Genomic DNA, 24,941 nt, shown 5'->3' with positions numbered 1-24,941 from the left:
GGGTTGGTTCGAAAAAAAAAACGAGCAAGAAAACTCAACCTAACCCGACCCGAGTCGGGCTAGGGTTGGCTCAAAAATATGGCTCGTGAGTTGACTTGAAAAAATAGCTCGCGAGTTGGCTCGAAAATAGGTTTGCGGGTTGGCTCGAAAATTGGCTCGCGGATTGGCTTCTTTTCAGCCTATTTAAATGACCATGCAGTATTAATGCACCAGCTCCATTAGCTTAAAAAAGGGTTACCAAATGAGAAATAAAAGCAAAATATTTTAGTTTCGAATTTTCTTCACAACAAATTTGCATCAACATCCAGAAACAATCAGAACCACTTGCTACCAAGTGGGTAAGATATTTGAACCAAACAGAGCCAGCACAGCCTAACAATATAAAAATAGCAGGGATGTGAGAAGATTAGGGACTTAGATTTAGATAAGAAAGAAAAATGATGACAACATGTGTGAGTTTTGTTCTATATTAAATTTTATATTTTTTATTAAAAAAAAAAACTCAACTCGCGAGCTGGCTCGTTTGACCCGCGGGTTGGCTCGTTTTTTCACGGGTTAAAACGAGTCAGGTTGGCTCGAGTTGACAGCTCATTTTTGTCAACCCAACCCAACTCATTTTTAACAAGTACGAGCCAACCCGACAGGTTGACTCATTTTTGCCAACCCTAACCAAAACATATGTCACTATGTTACAAACATGAGCCTCTGTAAATTACTACTTGACAAAACCTTATCACATGAATCATGTGCCAACCTTTTTTGATTTTAGACTTTATCACATGGCTGGAATTTTTTTTTTATCATTGTATTATAATAAAATTAAAAATATTATTAAAAGTGTTTTAAAAATTAAATAAAAATTAGTATCTACCCTCTTACTTATTTTATTGAAATGTTGCCAGTAAATAAGCTCCTGAGTTACAAATTACAAATCAATTCAAATTGACGACAATATATAAACAATTCACAAATTTAAATTTGCGACAACATGTAATTAATTCTGTAACTAACTCACAAATTGAATGGACCACAACATGTAATTAACTCATAAAATTATAACTCCTAATAAAACACAATCAGCTCCTATTACAATAAATTTAAAATTTAAAATTCTAAATAGACATAAATATGTGTAAATCTTATTTGCTCTAAATTACATTAAATTCTAGAGAAAACTTAAAAAAAAAACCCCTGAAAGTTTCGTCAGAATCACTTACCCCTCCCCAAAAATTTTAATCATTTACACCCGTACTTAAATTTTTTTTATCACTTACCCCCTAACTTGATTTTCCATACAAAATTAAAGCTAACAGAGTTAATTTTTAAAAAAGATATCAAAACTATCCTTAAAAAAAAATAAATTAATCTCTGCATTAACTGAACCTTACTGCTGGCAAGAGATAGTCATTGAGGAGTGGAACCGCACCACTGCGAGCCTGACCACCTTGACCGCATAGTTGAGATGCCGATCACAAGAAGCTTTGAAGCCCTTTGCAAGTTGTGTGTTTCTGGTCTTTAGACTGAGAAAATATTCACTTTCATTGCAGAAAAGTAAACAGAATTGCAAGATTTCAATTTACATGACCCCATTATTTGGTGTTTACTGCATATAGGAGGAATCTTAAGATTAAATACTTCATTGATTAAATATTTCAATTCCCTTTCTTGTTTGCTATTCCAAAAAGATGATCCATATATTCATTTGCTTATTTATAGAGCCGTGCAAGAATGTGATTTTTTTTTTCTTATTCAAGGGTTAATTTTTCTTTTTTTTCTTTTAAGGATAGTTTAGGTAGTTTTTAAAAAAGTTAACTCTGTTAACTTTAATTTTGGATGGAAAATCAAGTTATGGGGGTAAGTGATAAAAAAAATTTAAGTAGGAGTGTAAATGATTAAAAATTTCGGAAAGGGATAAGTGATTCTGCCAAAACTTTCGAGGGAGTTTTTAAAGTTTTTCCTAAATTCTAAATCAAAATGTCATTAACAAATCATATCTGCTCTAAATTAAATTCAAAATTCAAAATAGACATAAAATATGTAACAGAAACAATCTCCAATAAAATTACATAATTATATATCTATGGGGTTAACTTTTCTCATATTACTACTGATAAGATTCATTTTCTAAGTACACAAATTTAAGTGGGGTCTATCATTTTGAAAAAAAAATGTACATATTTCTCCGTGAGTATACCGTAAAGAAAAAGCATAAGAACTATATCTATACATATCTTTGGAGTTAAAAAATATGATTTTGTAGACATAAAACTCTTGCGCCGCCAAAGTAACAACGATCAGCATGTTGCATATTTAGTCGAGATTTTTCTCAACACCAACAGCACTTTCACACTTTTTTTCGGAAAACTTTTCTTCACGGCAATAATTTTTCTGCTTTACGCTAATGGCAGTGAAAGGAAATTAAAATAAAATCAATAAATATTACTTTAATTAGTAATAGAGAGTTTGTTTTTCTTAATAAGAATCAAGTTTGAGTGCTGGATATGATGAAAATAGTTTCGGGAGTTTAAATTGATACTTACTTGAAATTCAACTTAAAACTAATTATTGTTATAATAATAGCGATTGCATAAGGTGGTCATTTTTATTAAAGGAACTATCTTATATCTTTTAATAAATTCTTACATTCTTCTTCCTTTTTTATGCATATTCTCTTACATTCTTCAATTATTTAAAGAATAAATATTTTAAAAAAACTTAATGTAGTAAAAACTGAAAAATAATTTATGTTTAGTTGAATGGAAAATGTTATATTTACTATCATTTTAACCTATATTACTCTTACCGTTAGATTAATTCGAAATCAACAACAATTAATTTTTTCTATTTGAAATCGCTGATTTCAAATTGAACCAATAATAATAAATCTAAAATAATAATAAGTATAATCACCCTCTAGTTAAATATTTAAGAAAAATCTTAAGGAGATGTTTGGTACATGATAATTAAAGGGATACCCAGGAATTTGATAGTGGAAATTTTTTAGTCTCATATTTGGTACAAGAAAAACATAAATTTTGCCTTGAAATATTTTGAGACCAGATTTTCATTTAACACTACAGACATGCCAAAAAAAATACCTAATTGGACATGGCAATTTTTTATACCTATCCACTGGATATCCATTTGCATATTTTGCAGACAAAAATACCCTTTGAGCCCTAGCATAAGTTTTGTTCAAACAAATGGTTTTCCTCTGAATAACAATGTTGCTGTGGAGGTAGCCCGTCGACGGAAACTTCTCTCTGGTTTGTTCGAACACTTTGTTGCCTCCATTTTGTGTTGTTACACAAATCGGTAACCAGCTTTCCATCGTGGTTTATGATTTTTGTTTCTACATGTTTCAAAGTTATCTATTTATGAGGGAGGGTACTTTCGTAAAAATTGTCTATTTTTCCGGTAATATTTTAACATCAACCAAACACTCATTCAGTAAAATTAATAAATATTCTTTATAATATTTTAGCCTACCAAACACTTTTTATATTATTCCTCGTAACCTTTTTTTTTTATTTTATTTTTTATTAAATGCGGTAAGTTATTTTTTATTTTATTTAAAACCACATCAATATTAAATTAATAGGCAACAACAGCATCTGTTTTCCTACATATTTATGGGGTTTTTTTTTTTAATTTGTAATATGTGCAAGGAGAGGCCATATATATTAAGATGCTTTCCATCTCATTTTACTATAAAGTCTACTAAACACTTTTTTATAATATTTTAGCCTACTAAACATTTTTTTGTATTATTTCTGGTAACTTTTTTTTTCAACCATATTTCCAATAATCATGGTACCCAAATATTAAAAAATTACTCCTTGATGCCCCTTCACAAGATATAAAATTGATGACAGCGTAATCTTTTGCACAGCCATGGACGAAGGAAATGGCACGCAAAACAATTGGGTAAGCTTACCTCAAAATTAGGGGGTTAATGGGTCGAGTCGAGTCGAACTTTGGTCTTAAAAGGTTAAACCTGTGTTTAAATGTGTCAGTCTGACTAAGCTTATTACCTGTTATAAATATAATTGTCGGCCAGTGGCCTGACTTACTTACAAAAAATAAAAGCCCGGTTTAGCCTGTTAAAAAAAATAAGAAAACAAAAATTTATCCAAAGAGAATATACAATCAACAAGACAGCAACATTAGTAATTTCATAAATATTCATAAATTCAATCTATATCCAAACAACATAATATAGAACAAAATCATTCAAAAAGTCATTTTAACCAATAAAATGAGATGAAATGAATTGAGAGGAAAAAGAAGGCTATTACAAGTAGTATAAAAAATATAAAATATAAATAAAAAATAATATACTAGACCAGCCTGAGAGGCTTTAAGGCCGAGCTTTTGAATTAAAACCTAAAGCCTTTTATTAAACGAGCTTTTATACAACTCCAAGCCTGGTGCTAACAACCAAATTTAGACATGTAAGCTCAGACATTTACGAGTCGAGTCAAAGGCTCCTGGTTTGTTTAGCACCCTACTTAAAACTATTTCTTTAAAAAGACATGTTGGGAACTTGCAGTAACAGCAGAGACGCAACAGGGTCTACGAACTGTTGGGAAAATATATAATAGTCCAAAAATTTATTTCGGATTGGAAATAGTTAATACAGTTACTAAAAGCTGTAAAAACTGATTAACACGACGACACGAATATGTCAATATCAACATATAAATTATTCAAACTCCTGAGATCAATCCTATTAGCTTTTTGTTATTTGGGATTGAAGCCCCAAAATATTCGTATACGATGACAACATGGAGATAATATTCATTATTCAGAGCTCTCGGCCTCTCGTGGTCCCTCAAGAAAGAAGAATAAGGTGGAGAGAGAAGAAGAGATAGAGAGGGAGAAAAAAAAGCAAAGGGTGGAGCAGGGAATATGATCATATTGTGGCAAATTATTAGACACAAAGCAACAAACAATATGATCATATTGCACACATCATCATTGATTTTCGGGGTAAAATAATTTAGTGGGAGAATCATTGCCATGTGTTTGTTGTTAGAATTAGTTTAATGGTTAATAAAAAAAGAGTCCATTTTTTTAAGAAAATAATCGTTTTATTTCTTTAGAATTATAAATTATATATTAAATATTACAAATTAAGTAATAAAATTATAGATTTATAGGAATTATAGTCTTGTAAATGTGAGATACTTTATAATTTATATCCTGGTTTTATAAAGTAATTTTAAAAGACAATATGATAATGGTCCCTTAAAAGAGATCCAATTTTTCATCCTTTATTAAAGTTAATTAAATGCGGTAAGTTATTTTTTATTTTATTTAAAACCACATCAATATTAAATTAATAGGCAACAACAGCATCTGTTTTCCTACATATTTATGGGGTTTTTTTTTTTAATTTGTAATATGTGCAAGGAGAGGCCATATATATTAAGGGGGCTTTTGATACGCGGGATTTTGAGGGATTCCCGGGAAACTGAATTTTTCTAAATTTTAAATTCTCAGATATTATCGTAAATTGAACGTAAAAATCATATTTTTGAAAATTGAGATTCTCGGACAAATAAAAATCATATTTCTCCTGTACCAAAATGAGATTCCATCTCATTTTACTATAAAGTCACCAAATGATAAAGGAAAATTACTTGCAGGCCAAATCGTTTTAGAGAATAATTATGTGACCCAATATCTATAGCTCAGGAGCCAGGACTGTATGGAAATTTTGTTCAAATGAAAAATTAGAGTGAAAGAAGGTCATTTCATTTTCAGTACAACCGTATTCAGTGCAACAGTTGTATATTAAATTTTTTCCATTTCGTGATCAAGATAAATTTTCAATTAAAATTTACAATATGATTATAAATTATCAAACAACAAAGATTCCTAACTCAAGTTATATAGATATATCATACCCAATTAATCTACTTAAGTACTTGACTCATCCAGATCGAATATTAAATAACCTAATATCTAAAAATGGATATAATAATCAACTTGTCAAAACAGACGCATAAAACCATAATAATAATCAACTTGTAAAGAATCTTGGGATACATCACCTCAAAAGCTAGCTCAAGGAGTGAGAATGTCCAAGACCTTATAAGGCCACATCCAATCAATGTGGGACTATATATCTCAACACGCCCCCTCACGCAAGAGCCCTTTAGGCTAGAAGCGTGGAAATTGCACAGGCTCATTTTTTGTTTACCTTTTTATGCTTTTTTTTTTATTTTAATTCCACTTTTTAAAGCGGGGGACGATGAGGCTCTGATACCATGTAAAGAACCTTGGGATACACCACCCCAAAAGCTAGCTCAAGGGGTGAGAGTGCCCAAGGCCTTATAAAGGCCATATTAGTTGCTCATCCAATCAATGTGGGACTTTATATCTCAACACGCCCATGTAAAGAACCTTGGGATACACCACCCCCAAAAGCTAGCTCAAAGAGTGGAGTACCCAAGGTCTTATAAACTCCATATTAGTTGTCCATCTAATCAATGTGGGACTATATATCTCAACACGCCCTCTCACGCAAGAGCCCTTTGGGCTAGAAGCATGAAAATTGCACAGGCCCATTTTTGGTTTACCTTTTTGTGCTTCTTTTTTTATTTTAATTCCACCTTTTTAAAGCGGGGGATGGTGAGGCTCTGATACCATGTAAAGAACCTTGGGATACACCATCCCAAAAGCTAGCTCAAGGAGTGGGAGTGTCCAAGGCCTTATAAAAGCCACATCCAATTAATGTGGGACTATATATCTCAACACAACTCTGTTGATAATATTCTAAAAAAGATCTTCAGCAAGTATGGGACCTTCAACCTAATTATAAGATAGAGTAATGTTCTATGTTATATCGCAGGTATTAGGTAAGTGACACAATCATACTCATATATGTTTTAATGGATTCAAAATATTAATGTAAGCATCTTAATTATGTAAACAAATCATGAGAGAATTTTAATCATTTATAGATAAATTAATGGTTATATTTTTTCCCCAATATAATTTAACAGTTTTGTTTTCATCACTTATGACTGTTGATTTGTTTATAAATTATTAAAATCCTTTCATAAATCACATATATATGAGACGATGTTCCCCATACTTTTAGAATCTCTCATGTGGCCAATAATTGATGTATGAAAATCAAAATCAGCAATTGGTTTGGTATACAGCGATTATATTATGTATCAGTTTCGTAGATAAATTAAGTTCGAAAGCAGCACACGTCCATAAACTCCAAGTTGGTGGAAAATTCAGCCACGTCACTGAATCTAGTCAGCATCTGTCAGAGTGTCACGTCGACTTGTGACGCTCGTTACTTTCTTATGCAACAATTGATACTGATGGAGACCTCTGACTATTACCAGCTATCCCACATTCAATGACTACTTAAACAAAGGTTCGTTTAAAAGAAGAGTAAATACTCTTTTCAATTTCTAACCAAAAAAAAATACGATTTTCACTTTAATTTTTTATAAAAAAAAATTAGTCAGTTGGTCTTTTATAAATTTAAAGTAGATCTATTTTAGTCTTTTTGAGAGACTAATATGGATCTTTTTGAAATTATGAGAGACTACGATTTCAACTAAATGGGTCCACTTTAAATTTGTTAGAAACCAACTGACTAATTTTTTTTTATGAGAAACTAAAGTGGGGACCGTATTTTTTGTTAGGGACCAAAAAAGATATTTCATCTTAAAAGAATAAGAAACGAATGAGTTAAAATAACACGTCCTGATAACACCTAGCATATTTTTATTATAATAAGGTTGATCGTTATAAGGCTCATTTGTACTTCTATTCGCTTTTTTTTCTCTTTCAAAATTTACATGGCTTCTTATAAATAAAAATTATAAAACCAAAAAAAAAAAAAAAAAAATATAAAAGGTACTAAACTTTACTAATGTTCTCATATTAGGAGAGACTTATAACATTTACATTTTTTAATCTCGTAAATAATTCTTCATATGGTTCGAAGGCACGAGAATGTTCATATGTGTGCTTTCATTATCCACAAATGACAAAATTACAGAATACCAATTTACGTGACCGTAAGTGATACCTACATATCATATTCAAATTTGATTAGGCCGCAAATATATTGATGTGCCTATCAGTTGCAATTATTGATGATTATTCCAAGTATTGACAGAGAGATGGAGGGGATCCAAATCATAATCAATAATAGTCTATTCTTTCCTCAATTTCACATGCATGATTGCTGGTACGTGGCACCAATTTTTTTCTTTTTTCGAGTTGACATAGTTCCTTTTTGGCTACTATGACTTTTGCTTGTGCAGTGAATGATGATTAAGTCCGCAATTTAAGTATCCATACCATCATTTTCAGTACTAATACGTGTAACTTTTTCCCCTTCCATTAGATTAGGAAGTTTGGGGGGTGTGGGAATGTTTTGCAAGGGTGCGGAGTGCCTTTTGATTGATCCACCCATGGCTGACAGTTGTACAATCGACAATGAATAGCAAATTTATTAAACAGTATGCAGTCAAACTCAATTATTAGAGTTTAGAGTGTTTGGTTTTTTATCCGAAAATTATAATTATCAAAAATATGGTAGAAATGTGAGTTTCTTGATAATGTTATGAAAAAATTATTTGGTAAGTCAAAATATTTATTAGAATGTTGAGTTAATTTTCTTGATGTTATATTTGGTTAATTATAAAATATTATTGGAAATATGATTTTGAGATTAATTATATCTCAAAAAAATAATCAAATATTCTTATCATATGAGATTCTCAAAATACCACTCATTTGGTGGTATTTTAAGATAGATTTTTTTTTTTTATATAAACATGAATATTGAGAATCTGACTTTTCTAAAAAAAAAATTACAATCCTCATACTAAATGTGAATAAATCGAATTATCAATCTCACTTTCTTAATATTTTAAAAAATTTCCTTCTAGCAAACCTGTAAAGTTAGACCATAAAATTTTGACGGTGAAGTTAGCGTTAGCCATAGCCAGAAAGAGAATCTAGAGAAATTGCTTAGATTGTACAAACACTATTTTTAGAATAGGTAAAAATTAAAATATTCAATCGCTTAGAGACAAGTTAGCCCTAATTAATTATTTGAGTGACCTTGATCGGTTTTCGCTAATTGTTCAGTCATTAGAGTCCATAATCATACATATGAAGTTACGATCTGGGGCAGAATAGTCATTCATCATAGGATAGATTAAGGTGCATTGCATATAAGACTAGAACTAGGAAGATGTTTGATGCACAAAATAACAAGTGGCAAACCAACATGGATCTTAAACTTTGATAATTGAATGTACAAATCATCTGAGGGAAATTAATGTTTATAGCTAAGTTTTTATGTGGTTCCATGTGATAAATTTAGGACGAGGACAAATAGGAATTAATAAATATGATTTGGCCAACAAACGAGCTTCTAGCTCAATTGGTACTTATCACCAAGTCATGGCCTATGTCTTTAAAATTTCAAAGTTATGATAATGTTAAGAAATCATGTTAATGTGACTTGAATAAGTCAAAGATGTGGTCCACTGATTTTTCAGTAAGAGTGAGTGCTCAACTACTCCACTGATTTTTAGCAATCACTCCAACCATTTTCATACTTTTTTAACAACAACTATGCATAACGATAAAAAAAATCCCACCAGCCCAAATGTGTGCACATCACTATTAACTGTCACTTTGATGGTGAGGGTCTATTGGTGTGACTTCAGTTTTTGAGGTTCGTGAACTCACTCTTGGATTAATATTATGCATTATATATGTCTGAGAGCTAGAGTTTAAAAGACTCACAAACAACTTCAACCTTTCTTCAAAGCAACCAAACGAAAGCAATGGGGGGAGGTATTTATGACTTAATTTTTCTGCATTTGATCTAATTATTTTTGTTATATAGGAGCATGATTAGATCATAAAGTTATGTTAGAACTTATTGGAAATCGACAATCACAAATTGATAAAACAGAAAAGAGAAAAGGGAAGAAAGACTGACACGTTTAGTATCAGAGTCGCATTGGGCTCGAGCTAGCCTGGTGATTGGCTAGGAGGCAAGTTGAGTACTTTGGCCTTGGGGTACTCGGTTGAAGAGTAGCATATCAATGTTGGATTTCACCATTGTGGGGGAGAATGTTGAGATATTCAAGTGTGATGAGTCTTATATTGGTTGGTAATAGGCTAAATGAATGTATATAAGTAGATGGACCCATGAATCCAATGTCTTAAGGTTTTGAGTTGAGATGTGGTGTCAGACCCATTTTATATGGTGGTCTAGCTTAGCCTATTAGTGGTGATCGCCCACCATGGGCTACCCCTGGACTCACCTGACAGCGGTATCAAAGCCGGGTTAGGCTTGAGTTATCCAGGTGTTTGGATAGGAGGCGGGTTGAGTACTTTGGCCCTAGGTACTCGGTTGAGGAGTAGCATACCAATGTTGGGTTTCACACTTAGGGGAAAATGTTGAGATATTCAAGTGTGATGAGTCCTACATTGGTTGGTAATGGGCTAAATGAAATGTATATAAGTGGACGGACTCATGAACCTAATGACTTAAGATTTTAGGTTGAGATGTGGTGTCAGACCCACTTGATATGGTGGTCTAACTTAACCCATTGGTGGTGGTTTCTCGCCACGTGTTTCCCCTTGGACTCGTCTGACAATGGTATAAGAGTCGGGATGGGTTCGGGCTAGCCAGGTGTTTGGGTAGGAGGTAGGTTAAGTACTTTAGGCCTAGGTACTCGGTTGAGAGGGAGTATACCAATGGTGGATTTCGTACTTGAGGGGGAGATTGTTGAGATATTCAAGTGAGATGAGTCTTTCATTGGTTGGTAATGGGTTAAGTGAAATGTATATAAGTGGAAGGACCCATGAACATAATGTCTTAAGATTTTTGGTTGAGACATGGTGTCGGACCCAGTTGATATGGTTACTATAGTTTTAGCCCATTAAGTTAATAGGTCCTCCCACCAATGGGCTAAGTCTATATCATCATATCAAGTGGGTCTGACACCACATCTTAACCCAAAACCTTAAGGCATTGGGTTAATAGGTCATCCCCCTTGTATACACTTAACTTAGTCCATTACCAACTAATATGAGACTTATCACACTTAAACAACCTAACAATCCTCCCCTCAAGTGTGAAACCCAACATTGATATGTTTCCTCTCAACCAGGTATCCCAGGGCCAAAGTACTCAACTTGCCTCCTAGCAAAAAGCCTGGCTAGCCCGAGTCCAAACCGGTTCTAATACCGTTGTCAGGCGGGTTCCGGAGAAGCCCGTGGCGGGAGACCACCACCAATGGGTTAAGTCTATACCACCATATCAAGTGCGTCTAACACCACATATTAACCCAAAATCTTAAGGCATTGGATTAATAGGTCCTTCCACTTATATACACTTGACTTAGCCCATTACAAATCACTGCGGGACTCATCACACCAACAACCTAACAAAACTTGCATTTGGTATCAGAGCCCTCTTTTCATCTGCCTTGTGTTTGAGTGTCATGTCGTGCCTCAATTAATTTGATTTTTCAAATTAATATTTACTGCCTTGAAATTGAAAGTAGAGTTAGAAATTATAAAGAATAAAGATTTCTAACATTTCTAGACAAAAGTCATGAAATTTTAAGCAAAAATGACCAAAAACAATTGGGTTTTTATACTATGTCGAAACCGAATTGGAGCAACCCGGCTGAAGGTTAAAAAAGTTGGACTTATGACACTTTTATTGGTGCATTATTGTACATCTTTTGTTACTATGCATGAATCTTTTGGTTTTTGTTTCACCATCTTGGTTTTCGTGGAAGGTGGTTTACTAACATTTTGGTTTTACTATTCTTACTATTGCATTTCATATTTTGGTTTTAGTGAAAGTATGTTTTTGGTGAATTGTTTCGTGAAACATGCACATTTTGAAATTCTGACAATAATACTGTTCATAGTTTGAAATTTTTGATAACATTATTGTTCATGGTTTAAAATATCTAATAATGTTATTGTTCATGGTTTGAAAAAATAACTTTTGAATTTTGTTGCGTTATTGTTATTGTAAATCAAGTTTAGCAATGTTATTGATAATTTAACGTTGATTGGACTTGTGATTGGGTCATTTTAGAATTTTGTTATTAGACTTTTGTTGACAATCATATAAATTAAAAAGGGAAATACTACTCTCATTTTACATGAGGTAGTTATCTCTTTTTCTCTCACTTCGAAAATCGTGCATTTTTTTTTTTTAAATAGCGGGCCCTACTTGGATTCTCTCTGTAACATGAGAGAACTACTCTCATGTTACATGAGAGTAATATTACCCAATTAAAAAATTGCATGAGATGAGAATTAAACTTATAACCACCTATATAACTAGGTTGCATTTTGCCAACTGAACTAATGATAATTTTATAATATATATTTACATGAATTATTATTATTCTGACATTACATATATTAATTCATGTCACTCTATACATGTAATATTAAGATGGTTAATGTGAATGGTTAATTACTTAATATTATAGCTTATGGTTTAGTGCAATATTATAATAAAGAATATTTAGTGATCTATATAATTAATTAATTAAAGCTTAACCACAACAACTTTAATTATTTATATTATATATTGAGAGCCTCTATATTACATAAGGTAGAAGATATTAATTGTAATTAATAATATATAATATAATAGATATCATCCCCCAGGAATTTCTATTATAATTTTGTATGATTAATTAGGATAAAATATTAAATTATATTTATATTTGCCCACGGGGATCAAGAAATATAATTTGATAGTTTTATCATGATGTTTATAGAAATTTAATTGAATTAAAATTTTAGCCTATAAGAAAATTCTATATTGCTAAATTCATAATTGTTTGAGCATGGTTTACATTGGTAAAGCATGACATATTATTATTTTTGCCTCAAATTTTAATGATAAGCATATATGTTGAATATTTTGTAGCTATACTACCTATAAATTCGATTGAATATTTTGTAGATATATGTTGAATTATTATTATTCTGACATTACATATATTAATTTATGTCACTCTATACATGTAATATTAAGATGGTTAATGTGAATGGTTAATTACTTAATATTATAGCTTATGGTTTAGTACAATATTATAATAAAGAATATTTAGTGATCTATATAATTAATTAATTAAAGCTTAACCACAACAACTTTAATTATTTATATTATATATTGAGAGCCTCTACATTACATAAGGTAGAAGATATTAATTGTAATTAATAATATATAATATAATAGATATCATCCCCCAGGAATTTCTATTATAATTTTGTATGATTAATTAGGATAAAATATTAAATTATATTTATATTTGCCCACGGGGATCAAGAAATATAATTTGATAGTTTTATCATGATGTTTATAGAAATTTAATTGAATTAAAATTTTAGCCTATAGGAAAATTCTATATTGCTAAATTCATAATTGTTTGAGCATGGTTTACATTGGTAAAGCATGACATATTATTATTTTTGCCTCAAATTTTAATGATAAGCATATATGTTGAATATTTTGTAGCTATACTACCTATAAATTCGATTGAATATTTTGTAGATATATGTTGAATTATTATTATTCTGACATTACATATATTAATTCATGTCACTCTATACATGTAATATTAAGATGGTTAATGTGAATGGTTAATTACTTAATATTATAGCTTATGGTTTAGTACAATATTATAATAAAGAATATTTAGTGATCTATATAATTAATTAATTAAAGCTTAACCACAACAACTTTAATTATTTATATTATATATTGAGAGCCTCTACATTACATAAGGTAGAAGATATTAATTGTAATTAATAATATATAATATAATAGATATCATCCCCCAGGAATTTCTATTATAATTTTGTATGATTAATTAGGATAAAATATTAAATTATATTTATATTTGCCCACGGGGATCAAGAAATATAATTTGATAGTTTTATCATGATGTTTATAGGAATTTAATTGAATTAAAATTTTAGCCTATAGGAAATTTCTATATTGCTAAATTCATAATTGTTTGAGCATGATTTACATTGGTAAAGCATGACATATTATTATTTTTGCCTCAAATTTTAATGATAAGCATATATGTTGAATATTTTGTAGCTATACTACCTATAAATTCGATTGATGTTTCATAATTAAAAGGGGATAATTACCCTATATGGAAGGAAAAAATTCTATTGACATTCGGTATATGGACATTAATTAAGCTATCAGGAAAGCTGAACCACCAGCAATTATGGAGGACAGTAAGCAAGAGGAGGTGGATCTGTATGAAAAATTGTAAAGATCCAACTGACTCTATGTGATGTTCATTAAAATAAAGATATCAACTAGTACTAGAGGTTCAGTGAAAAAGTATGATAATGTGAGAGTGCTCCTGAAGTCCATTGATGAACAATTTGAAACTTTAGGGAAGGCAGTAGCCGGTACCATAATAACGAAACTTTCTTACATAAAGCTGACTACTATGAGGCACATCATGCAGATAAGGCACAATGCAGCTCAGTTGAAAACTCTAAAGGTGGATATATTGGACTCTTTTCTTGTCCATTTTATTTTGAATACTCTTCCAGCAATATATGGTCCCTTTAAAATCTCCTACAACACACATAAAGATAAATGATTAATCAATAAACTCATGACCATGTGTGTTTAGGTGGAGAGGAGGTTGCAGTTGGAACAAAGAGAGAATTCACTAATTACGACTGAAAAGAAGGATAATAAGAAAGGCTATAAGAATAAGGGATATGGTAAAATACCACCCCAAGCTGGAACTAAGAAAGAATTCAGGTGTTTCTTCTATAAAAATAAAGGTCAGATAAAGAAAGATTGTTCTAAATTCAGGCTATGGTTTCAAAAGGAAAGTATATTTGTCTCTTTAGTTTATTATGAATCTAATATAATTAATATTAATCAAAGCACATGGTGGATTGATTCTAGTTTTACAATCATGTTTCGAATACCTTGTAAAGTATGGAAAACCTAAGGAAGCCAGTGGGAAGTATGACCAATGCATCTATTCAGGATGTAAGATGAGTACACCTATGGAGGCCATTGGGACTTGCAATTTGATTTCAAATAATGGTTTTGTTTTGAATTTGGAAAAGACTTTTTATGTTCCTTATTTTTCTTAAGACTTAATTTCAATTTCGAGACTTGTACCTTTTGCTTATTCCTTTTCATTTTATAAGACACCTTTCAGTTTGTTTTATAAATCTAAGTTTGTTAGGAATGATACATTATCTGACGGTCTTTTCTATATTAATTTGCAAAGTTACACCACTTACGATGTTATGCATGTTGGCATGAAACGATGTGTTATGAATGATGAATCCTCTATGTTGTGGCATCAGAGATTGGGACATATCTCCCTTCAAAGAATTAAGAGATTAGTAAATGATGGAGCACTCAATACTTTAGATTTTGGTGATTTTGAAACTTGTGTAGATTGCATTAAGGGAAAACAAACAAACAAGTTCAAAAAGTATGCCAAGAGGAGTATCAAATTATTAGAAATAATATATACTAATATTTGTTGTTGAGACATGAACGCATATGGTCAGAAATACTTCATCTCTTATTCGCGATACATGTATCTCTACATATGTAGTAAATAAAAAGCATTAGATGCCTTCAAGGTATTTAAATTGGAAGTAGAGAAACAATGTGATAAGCAAATTAAGATTCTGAGATTAGATAGAGGTGGACAATACTATAGTAAATACACTGAAGATGGACAAGCACATGGTCCATTTGCAAAGTTTCTTGAAAAGCATGGGATAGTTGCCCAATACACTATGCTTGGTTCTCCATATTAGAACGGTGTAGCATAAAGAATAAACCGAACATTAAAGGATATTGTGTGAAGTATGCTTAGTAGCTCCAAGCTTTCTATGTCCTTGTAGATTGAAGCACTTAAGATGGCTGTGTACATATTAAACCGAGTTCCAACTAAGGCTATCTTAAAGACACCATTTGAGTTATTTAAAGGTTGAAAACCAAGTTTGCAACATGTACATGTTTGAGGATGCCCGTCTGAAGTCAAAATCTACAACCCCAAAGAAAAAAACTTGACCCAAGGACCATTGATGGCTATTTCATTGGATATGCTGAAAGGTCTAAGGGATACAGATTTTACTGTCTATCTCACAGTACTAGGATTGTGGAATCAAGAAATACCAAATTTCTTAAGAATGACTTGATTAGTGGAAGCGATCAATCCAGAAACTTTGTTTCTGAGAAATTTCATTTAGTTGCTCGACCGTCCACTTCAAGTTGGACATTGGTTGTTGTTCACAATACCCCTCTAGCTCAACCTTGTACAACTAGTCTTACAAGATTTACAACTTGTTGATAAGTTAGTAGATCAAGTTATTCATGAGGAACAAGAAGAAATTGTTGCTCAACCAATTGAACAATATGGTGGCGTGGTGATGGTGATGACATGGTGGTGGTGGTGACAGCAGTGGCTGCGGTGAAGATGGTGGTGGTTGATGACTATACAGAACTAATTCAACCTAAAAGCTTAAATTGTTAGGTGAGAGCCTCTTTAATGGCTTATATTATACTTTAACACGCCCCTTCACACAAGAGCCCATTGAGCTTAAAGGGTGGATGATGTTGTAGGCCTAGCCTACCTGGGCTAAGAAAATTCCACAAGAGAAAGTGGGGGGCGGAAAGGATTGAAATCGGGACACGAGGCTCTGATACCATGTAAAGAACCAATTCAACTCAAAAGCTTAAGCTGTTAGGTGAGAGCCTCTTTAATGAATTATATTATACTTTAACAGTGACGGTGGTGATGGTGGCGATGGCAGTAATTATGGAGTGGAAGTGGTGGCGTGATGATGGTGGTGACGGCAGTGGCTGGGGCAATGATGGTGGTGGTTGGTGACGGTAGTGGAGATGGTGGCGGTGGCGACAACAATGGCTACGACGATGATGTTGGTGGTGATAGCAGTGGCTGCAGCGATGGTAGTGGTGGTTGGTGACAGTGATGGTGGTGGTGGTGGTGACAGTGGTCGTGTCAGGATGATGGTGGTGGTGGTAATGATGATAGTGGTGGAGAGTGATTGAGAAAGACAAGTGTTTATTTTGTGTCTGAGAAAGAAAAAGCAAAAAAAAAAATATATTGATTCTTTTTTCTGTTCCCCTGTATAGAAATTGAACCGGTTCATTCTCAGAAACAAAAAAAATAAATTGATTTTTTCAAACACTATTTCTATTCATTTCTTTTCCCAGGAACAAAAATTGAAAAAAAAAAAAAAAACTGATTATGTGAAGGTTATCATGCACACCCTAAGAATAATACTATGAAACTCTATTTGTGATGTTTTTCATTCAGTTTAGAAACATCAATAAAGTTTGGATTTAGAATAAACATTGGGTTTATTCATTAAGTTATGGGCTTGAGAAATACAATGCAATATAATACATGGAAGATAATACTAGCATATATTAAAAGACTTATCGCCATGATTTATGTATTTTGTTTTTCACTTTTGTATATAACGAGATATATAGACCAAGTGGGAGAATGTTAGTGTGCCTTAAATAAGTCAAAGATGTGGTCCACTGATTTTTCAGCAACAGTGAGTGTCTAACCACTCCACTGATTTTCAGCAACCACTTCCACACTTTTTCAACAACAACTATTCACAACGGTCAATAAAATCTGACCAACTCAGATTTTGTGCACGTCACTAATAACTAACACCTTGATGGTAAAAGTCTATATATAGTGTGAATTCGATCTTTTGGGGTCCTTGAACTCCCTCTTGGATTAATGTTATACAGCATTTATAACTAAGAGCTAGAATTTGGAAAACTCACAAAGAACCCACGAACAACTTCAATCCATCTTCAGAACAACTAAAGAAAAGCAATAGCGGAAGATATTTATAACTTAATTTTTTTGCATTTGATCTAATTGTTTTTGTTATATATGAGGATGATTAGATCATAAAGCTATATTAGAACTTAGAAATCAATATTTCACTAAACTACATAATCCCCCTAAACACAGGATAACAGGATATAAAATTTCCTGTGCTACCCCACTTGTAACCACAAGTGTTTGCTCTTCCTGATAATCATGCTCTACCGTTTACGAATTGTTTTACGCCAAATTAAACACAAAACAGTTGAAAATAGAGGCAGGCTACTATTTACATTTCATCTTCAAAAAAAATTGTTCTACCTTCGCGAATACGAAGTAATTAAGAATGATGAACATTATTTCATTTCGTGTTTGTATAACAAACATCAATGTTGAAAGTAAAAGAGTACAACCCGAAAAAGTGAAAGATATATTAGTATTAACCATTTCACATGTCCAACATTGTATCGATTTATATCTGGAATGACCACCAAACAATGGAATAGATGAATCAGATCACCATATATTAAAATGATGGATGGCATAGATGATGAACCGGATCCCATATGAATAATCACTATACTTGAAAATGGACATAAGATCTTAGGCGGTGTCTTATGAAACAAGATCAGCAAAGGATAGTTACGCATATGCATATGTGAAAATTTATATATCAATTCATGCTGCGTTCCTTAACATTGCAAACAGATTATTTATCATACTTTTATTTTAGGGTAAAGGATTTCTCCACTAAATAGAGATAAGTTATCTCCGGTGAGCTCAAAACGACATCGTTTTAGGACGGAAATTAAAGTATTTTTCTAATTATAATATATTACATGGTTATATTAGTCTTTATCATTATAATTTTTTAATCTTATAATTCAAAACGACATCGTTTTGAGCTTACTGAAGATAACTTTATCCCGGAGAAATACTTTTCCCTTAAATTTTATTAGTAGAAGAACAAGAACGTTAATTGGAGAAAAAATTGAGCGACAATAGAATATGTCATGAACTCTTATGCTGGCCTTTTACATTCTCTAAGTCTGCTTGCATTATTGGGAGGTTGCCGTTTCTAATGGTAATACCATTTGGCTTTTGACGAATGTCAGCCATTATATTATTTTGTTCTATTTTCTTTTCCCAATTTGGGAAATCATATACCTGCATTCATTCTATGAGACAAAATGACTCAATGATTGAATATTGACTGTGACCCAGTAGTTCAATAGATTCTGAAATCTTAATAATTCACATTAGCAAGTCACTTGTCATGCACAATTATTCAAACATGCTGTTTGGATTATTTTGATAATGTATAACACCATCTATATTCATATCCGTGGGATAAACGAGTGAACAGAAAATTGGGGTTTTCAAATGAATATTTTCTTAGCATGGATGACTTGGTAGTAAAAGTTGAAAAGATTTAATGTCAGCTAGATATACAGACAAAATATCTCTTTGGATAATTTTCTTTGAGTAACTTTTAGAATTGAGTTTAACTTAGTCCATTTTCAATTTAATATGATATCAAAATTCATTGTAATCCTAATAATTAACAACTATTCGTATATAAGATTGACTTGGGCCTGATCCATTTTCAGTGTTAATAAAACTAAAGTAGTCACTATATATATGCATAATAGTATAAAATTAATCAATATGTGATAACGGTGCAAATTTGTAATGTCTTAAATTCTATGTTGTAATATCTTTTAGGTAGGCTCACCTTTTAAGTGTCAAATATTGAGTGATAGACTACAAAACCTAATCTATATATAATAAGTGCATGGATAATTGTTCAATCACTTAAAAATCATTTGTTTAGCAGCACCGATAATAATTAAGTTTATTATTCATCATCACTTATTTTTTCCAATCAGGTAATTTTTCTCACAATTATATCTGTTATGTCCTTAGTAAATTGATGTTATTGATTTTCATGATTAATCTTTTATCGTATAGATATAAAATTTTAGAGATAATTCATGGGCTCTAAGCACAACAGTTTAGACAATAAGAATGCAGACAAAGCTTGCCTAAAGATGTCGGATTACGGATAAAGCATGATAATTTAAAATATTTACAGCCACAAATAAATACTTGTCCTATCCCTCTCATGTCTCCTACCACAACCTCAACAAACAAAAGAAAAAGTCATACTCCAAATCACATACACATCACTGCTGCTCAGGCCAATATCCTATTTTTTTTTTTTTCTTTCTTACTCGTAAAAGGGGTTTCTTGAAATGTTACATAAGAAAATTATATAAAAGAATTACAATGAAGATAAAGGTTTATAGGGGAAAAAAGGACTTCTTTACCATGATATCCTTTCCAAAAATAAAATATGGCATTTCTAAGTCATCTACCGTCATTGTTTTTCATTGTTTAATTGCAATGACCCGTCCTTCATCAATTTCAGGCTGAGACTGTTAAACCTCTCTCGCGAATACTGCCTAGATGCTTTTCTCCAATCTGTGCCAGCCTTCATCATTGTAGCAAATTCCTCATAACTTATCATTCCATCCTGCAATTTCATGGGAGCAAGATCAAAGGGTGGTTCCAAATAGAACAGTAGATCTATTACTATAACAATTTTAAAAAATATATATATTAAAATCAACCCTTTGATCACTATGTAACACCCTATAGGTGCAAACTAATAAGTTTAACATAACACAAAGGAACGTGAACAAAACTAAGAATGCAACAAAGCTGTCCTATTTCTATGCATGTTGAATAAAACAAGACAAAATCTCCTTTCAAAGTATAACCCCAGAAGAAAACGGGGGAAGTAAATATAATTGATATATAAATTGAAAATAGACTGACCTTATCCGTGTCCACATCATGCATAATTGCATTAATAACTTCTTCACTGTTTTCGTCAACCTCATCACACAAGGCTTTACGCAGTTCCTCAATTTCAATATACCCACTTTGGTTCTCATCAAAAAATTGGAAGGCTTTACGAAGGTGCTCATCATTTCCCATCTTTCTCAGATGAACAGAAATGGCTACAAACTCTCCATAATCTAGGTGCCCATCCTTATCTACATCACCCTGCAAAATCATCCCCAAAAATTAGAAGTTGAAGAGATAACCTTCTAAGGGCATGTATGCAAACAATAATTTAACAGAAATGGTACATCCATGTAGAACTTTTTACTATGAAGTTTCTTTTAACAAAAGAGAAGGAAATGGCACTTGCGGGGATTAAGAATGCCTGTTTCTGGCAATTTATTAGTTCAAACATACCTACTTAAAAAACCCTGTTAGTGTTTGCGAATTGACTAATACAGCTGCATTAAGTAAAATTACCCAAGTTTGACTCATTACAAAGAAAATATACTGGGAAAAAGTGAAGAGACCCCAAAATTTGAAAAGGTACTTATTTTTTAATTATTGATTGTGGAGAAAAGATTCCAGATAAAAGGTAATAGTAATAGCATACTCACAGCTTCCATAAGAATTTGGAGATCTGCATCAGGAATTTGATGGCCTAGTTTATGCAACCCTATTCGTAGTTCATCAATGTTGATCTTGCCTTTGTTGCCTGTATCCATAAGCTGAAATCCCTCTTTTATTCCAGCAGCTTCTTCTACTGACAAATGCTCTGCAATCACCTGTTCAAATGAAATATCAACATCAACATCAACAACAACTTAAACCTGAAGAAATATCAGCCACTAAAAAAAATGAATGGCTCATGAATTAGAATGGTCATATGGATTAACATTTCAGAGATGATTCCCCAAGGGCTATTCAAATATTGTTGAGAATATTACCCTCAAAGCTCTTTTCTTAAGCTTGTTCATTACAGAAAATTGCTTGAGCCTTGCTTTAACAGTTTCTCCTAATGAAACATTAGGTGCTTTCTTTGCATTTTGTAACCATGGATGATCTGCATTTAGTAAAAAAATGATGTTACAATCCTCACATTACATTCTTTTCAAATTTTGAAGGAAAAAAATGTCAATTTGCTGAGCAGAAAATGTTGCACAGAATCTACAACTACATCCCTCAAAAGCATTCTATATGAACTGCATGTTACCTAACACTTCCTGTGCAGTAAGCCGCCGCTTCGGGTCAGGATCTAGCATCTTCTTCACAAGGTCTTTCGCATTATCAGAAACTTTTGGCCATGGGTCCCTTTTGAAATCGACAACAGATCGAATAATTGCTTGTGCAACTCCTTGTTCGGTTTCTTCATTTTAAAAAAGAGGAAGAGAAACAATATTTAGAAAATGAAACTAATCCGACAGAAAAAAGCAACAATTAACGATAAAATAGAAATAGCACTGAAGTGAAGGCGGAAAACATGAACAATGAAATTTTCAAAACCATCCCTCTATTAATATCAAACATAAAAATGCAAATATGGTATAAGGAAACACGAGAACAGGAAATAGTAACTAACTAGAATATATTTTAGCCCAAAAAAGAAATGGGAAAAAAATGGTTGAATTTTTTAATTACTCTACCAATCCAATAAACAATCGCAAAATACTAGCTGGCACTGCCAGTAATGCAATTAGCCATCTAAGCATCTCATTTTCACATGATTGACCATGAAATTGAGTCCAAGATCACTGATCAATAAGAAAGTTTTAGTCCAGGTAGATGCCATGCCATGGACAACAAAGCACTCTTTCTTGACCCAAATGATATTAAAAATAATCATTTATTTTTTACCCAACAAGTTCTATTGCTATTATAAATATATTATGGTACATTAGTTGCATGAACTCCACAGTGACGTATAAGTGGATCATTTAAGAACTCAGTCACTGAAAAGCTAAGAAACATCATTTAAAAACAAAACTAACCTGCCCAAAATGGTGGGACACCACAGAGTAAGATGTATAGAATTACTCCAGCACTCCAAATATCTACTTCTGGGCCATAATTTCGCTTCAATACCTCAGGAGCCATGTAATATGGACTTCCAACTATCTCATCAAATCTTTGCCCTGATAAAAATTGCAAACTTTCAGCCAACTGTAGATAAATGGAAGCAGCAATATGATGAAAATCAAACAACAACATTCAGAGATCTGATTGCTAGCTAAACGCATTACCTGGTTTAAAGAACACTGACAATCCAAAATCTATAGCCTTCAGAGCTGCTGTTTCCTTCTTATTTGCAAACAAAAAGTTCTCAGGCTTAAGATCCCGATGCATAACACCATGTTTGTGGCACATCTGAAGCACAACAAAACACAAAACAATCATGATTAAATCCCTATTTTACTGTGGCTTTGCCCCTTGTTTGTACCACAAAAAAAAATGAAACATGCTCGAGTAAATCAGTGCAAATAAAGAGCTAAGAATCCCCATAGCTAAACATAATAACTTCAACAGTCAGGTTCCCATTTAACGCAGCCAACATAAGGCACTTATTGTTCATAAAATAACATAATTTATTTGAAAAAATAATAAAAAAAATTGATAAGTAAGCTTCATATAACAGCTCTCTATCACAAAACAACAAAGTAAAAACACCATTAATCATCATGGTGAACAACCCCAGACCACATGTGTACTTCTCCATCAGTATATCTCCAAGTAATTAGCCAATTTTGTACATCTAGTGTTATGAAAATAATAATAATAATAATAATAATAAATAAAAGCAAAAAAAATATAATACTATATTTAAATTTAAATAACTTATGTTATGTTTCAAATTAATCCAAACCCAAACATATACTAAAAAAGATCAAAGGGCAAAAATGAAAACCTGGACGACTTCAACGATGGTCTTGGTGACGGCGGCGGCGGCGCGTTCGGTGTAGTGGCCACGTGCGACGATGCGATCGAAGAGCTCTCCACCCTCGCAGAGCTCCATGACAAGGTGAACGGCATTGTCGTCTTCATAGGTATCCTTTAAAGTAACGATGTTAGGGTGTTTTGGCAAGTGCCTCATGATCTCAACCTCTCTCCTCACATCTTCGATGTCGATTGCGGTTCTCAGCTTCTTCTTCGATATCGATTTGCAAGCTAACTCCTCTCCGGTTTCCTTATCCGTGCAAAGGTACGTTATCCCGAACTCGCCCCGACCCAACTCGCGACCCAGCTCGTACCGAACCTCGATCTCGCTCCCCGTTGGGTCCTTCAAAACGGTGAGTTTCGGTCCCTTCCCGTTGTTGGTGGTGTTGAAGCCGTAATCGATCGCGAAAGGGTTTTCCTTTTCCTTCTTCCCTTTCTTCTTCTTCGTTGTTGTCTCGTCGCGAGAACCCGAAGGAGGGGCTGCGCAGCAATTACCCATGAATCGAAATTGAAAAAAGTTATGTTTTTACGAGGCTTCGTTCAGATGGGTATTCTGAATTCTCAGATCCAGCTTCTGATTGAATCCGTATATGATTTCCCAAAAAAAAAAAGTGGGGGAAATAGAAGGGTAATAATTATAGAAGAAAAAATGAAAAATGAAAAATGAAAATGAAAAAACTTGACTTTTCGTAATGGGTACAGCGAAAACAGAAGAAAAAGGGGGAAATTCTAGAGCAGGAGAAAAAATTAGGGAGAATTGAGAAATGGGAAGAGGAGTGAGAGGGTGATTTAAGGGAAGGGTTTTGGGGGAATGGGAAAGAGGAATTTAGCGCGTATTTGACACCATGGACGAAAGGAGATTGATCATTGATTCATGGATGATAGCTGAGAGAAGGTCAAACTTGTTTCGCAGAGACTTCGTCTTTCTTTCTTTTCTTTTCTTTCTCTCTCTTGTTAATTTTTTATTTTATTTTTTTATTTTTTTTATTTTCTATCTCTAGGAAAGGAAATTCAATGACGCTGTTTGTCCAAAGATCACAGTTCTTGGATTGATTGATTTTCAAATTTAATATATTTTTTTTGTATCTAATCATATAAGTGTAAGGTGAATGACTGATAAGTTCCATTGACTACCCTTTTCTTTCTTCTGTAATTTCGGTAGTGCCATTCTTGAAGAAAGCTAGTCAACATTCAACAACGAAATACAGCATTGCACAGATTCATTTC

General features: G+C 32.6%; 1 protein-coding gene across 2 annotated transcripts; it reads right to left on the bottom strand.

The window, feature by feature from the left end:
* Positions 1–19,982: 19,982 nt before the first annotated feature.
* LOC133316024 (calcium-dependent protein kinase 8-like) lies at positions 19,983–24,684 on the bottom strand. Of its 2 annotated transcripts, none has more exons than XM_061517716.1 (8): positions 23,686–24,684; positions 23,024–23,147; positions 22,772–22,915; positions 21,997–22,149; positions 21,731–21,846; positions 21,397–21,568; positions 20,775–20,995; positions 19,983–20,469 (listed from the first exon to the last, which is right to left on the bottom strand). In XM_061517716.1, exons 1-8 carry the CDS (start codon positions 24,211–24,213, stop codon positions 20,314–20,316), a joined length of 1,614 nt encoding a protein of 537 aa, XP_061373700.1. In that variant the 5' UTR covers positions 24,214–24,684; the 3' UTR covers positions 19,983–20,313. The 2 variants fall into 2 exon arrangements, with proteins under 2 accessions (XP_061373700.1, XP_061373699.1); XM_061517715.1 differs by having other exon boundaries at positions 20,775–21,005; positions 21,401–21,568.
* Between the last annotated feature and the right edge of the window lie 257 nt (positions 24,685–24,941).

The sequence above is a fragment of the Gastrolobium bilobum genome, unplaced genomic scaffold (genome assembly GCF_033153095.1).
Source record: "Gastrolobium bilobum isolate Gb01-03AN ecotype WA unplaced genomic scaffold, APGP_CSIRO_Gbil_v1 utg12345, whole genome shotgun sequence".
NCBI classification, from domain to species: domain Eukaryota; kingdom Viridiplantae; phylum Streptophyta; class Magnoliopsida; order Fabales; family Fabaceae; genus Gastrolobium; species Gastrolobium bilobum.
The sequence above is the reverse complement of the archived record's forward strand: the minus strand, read 5'-3'. Positions and strand labels throughout refer to the sequence as shown.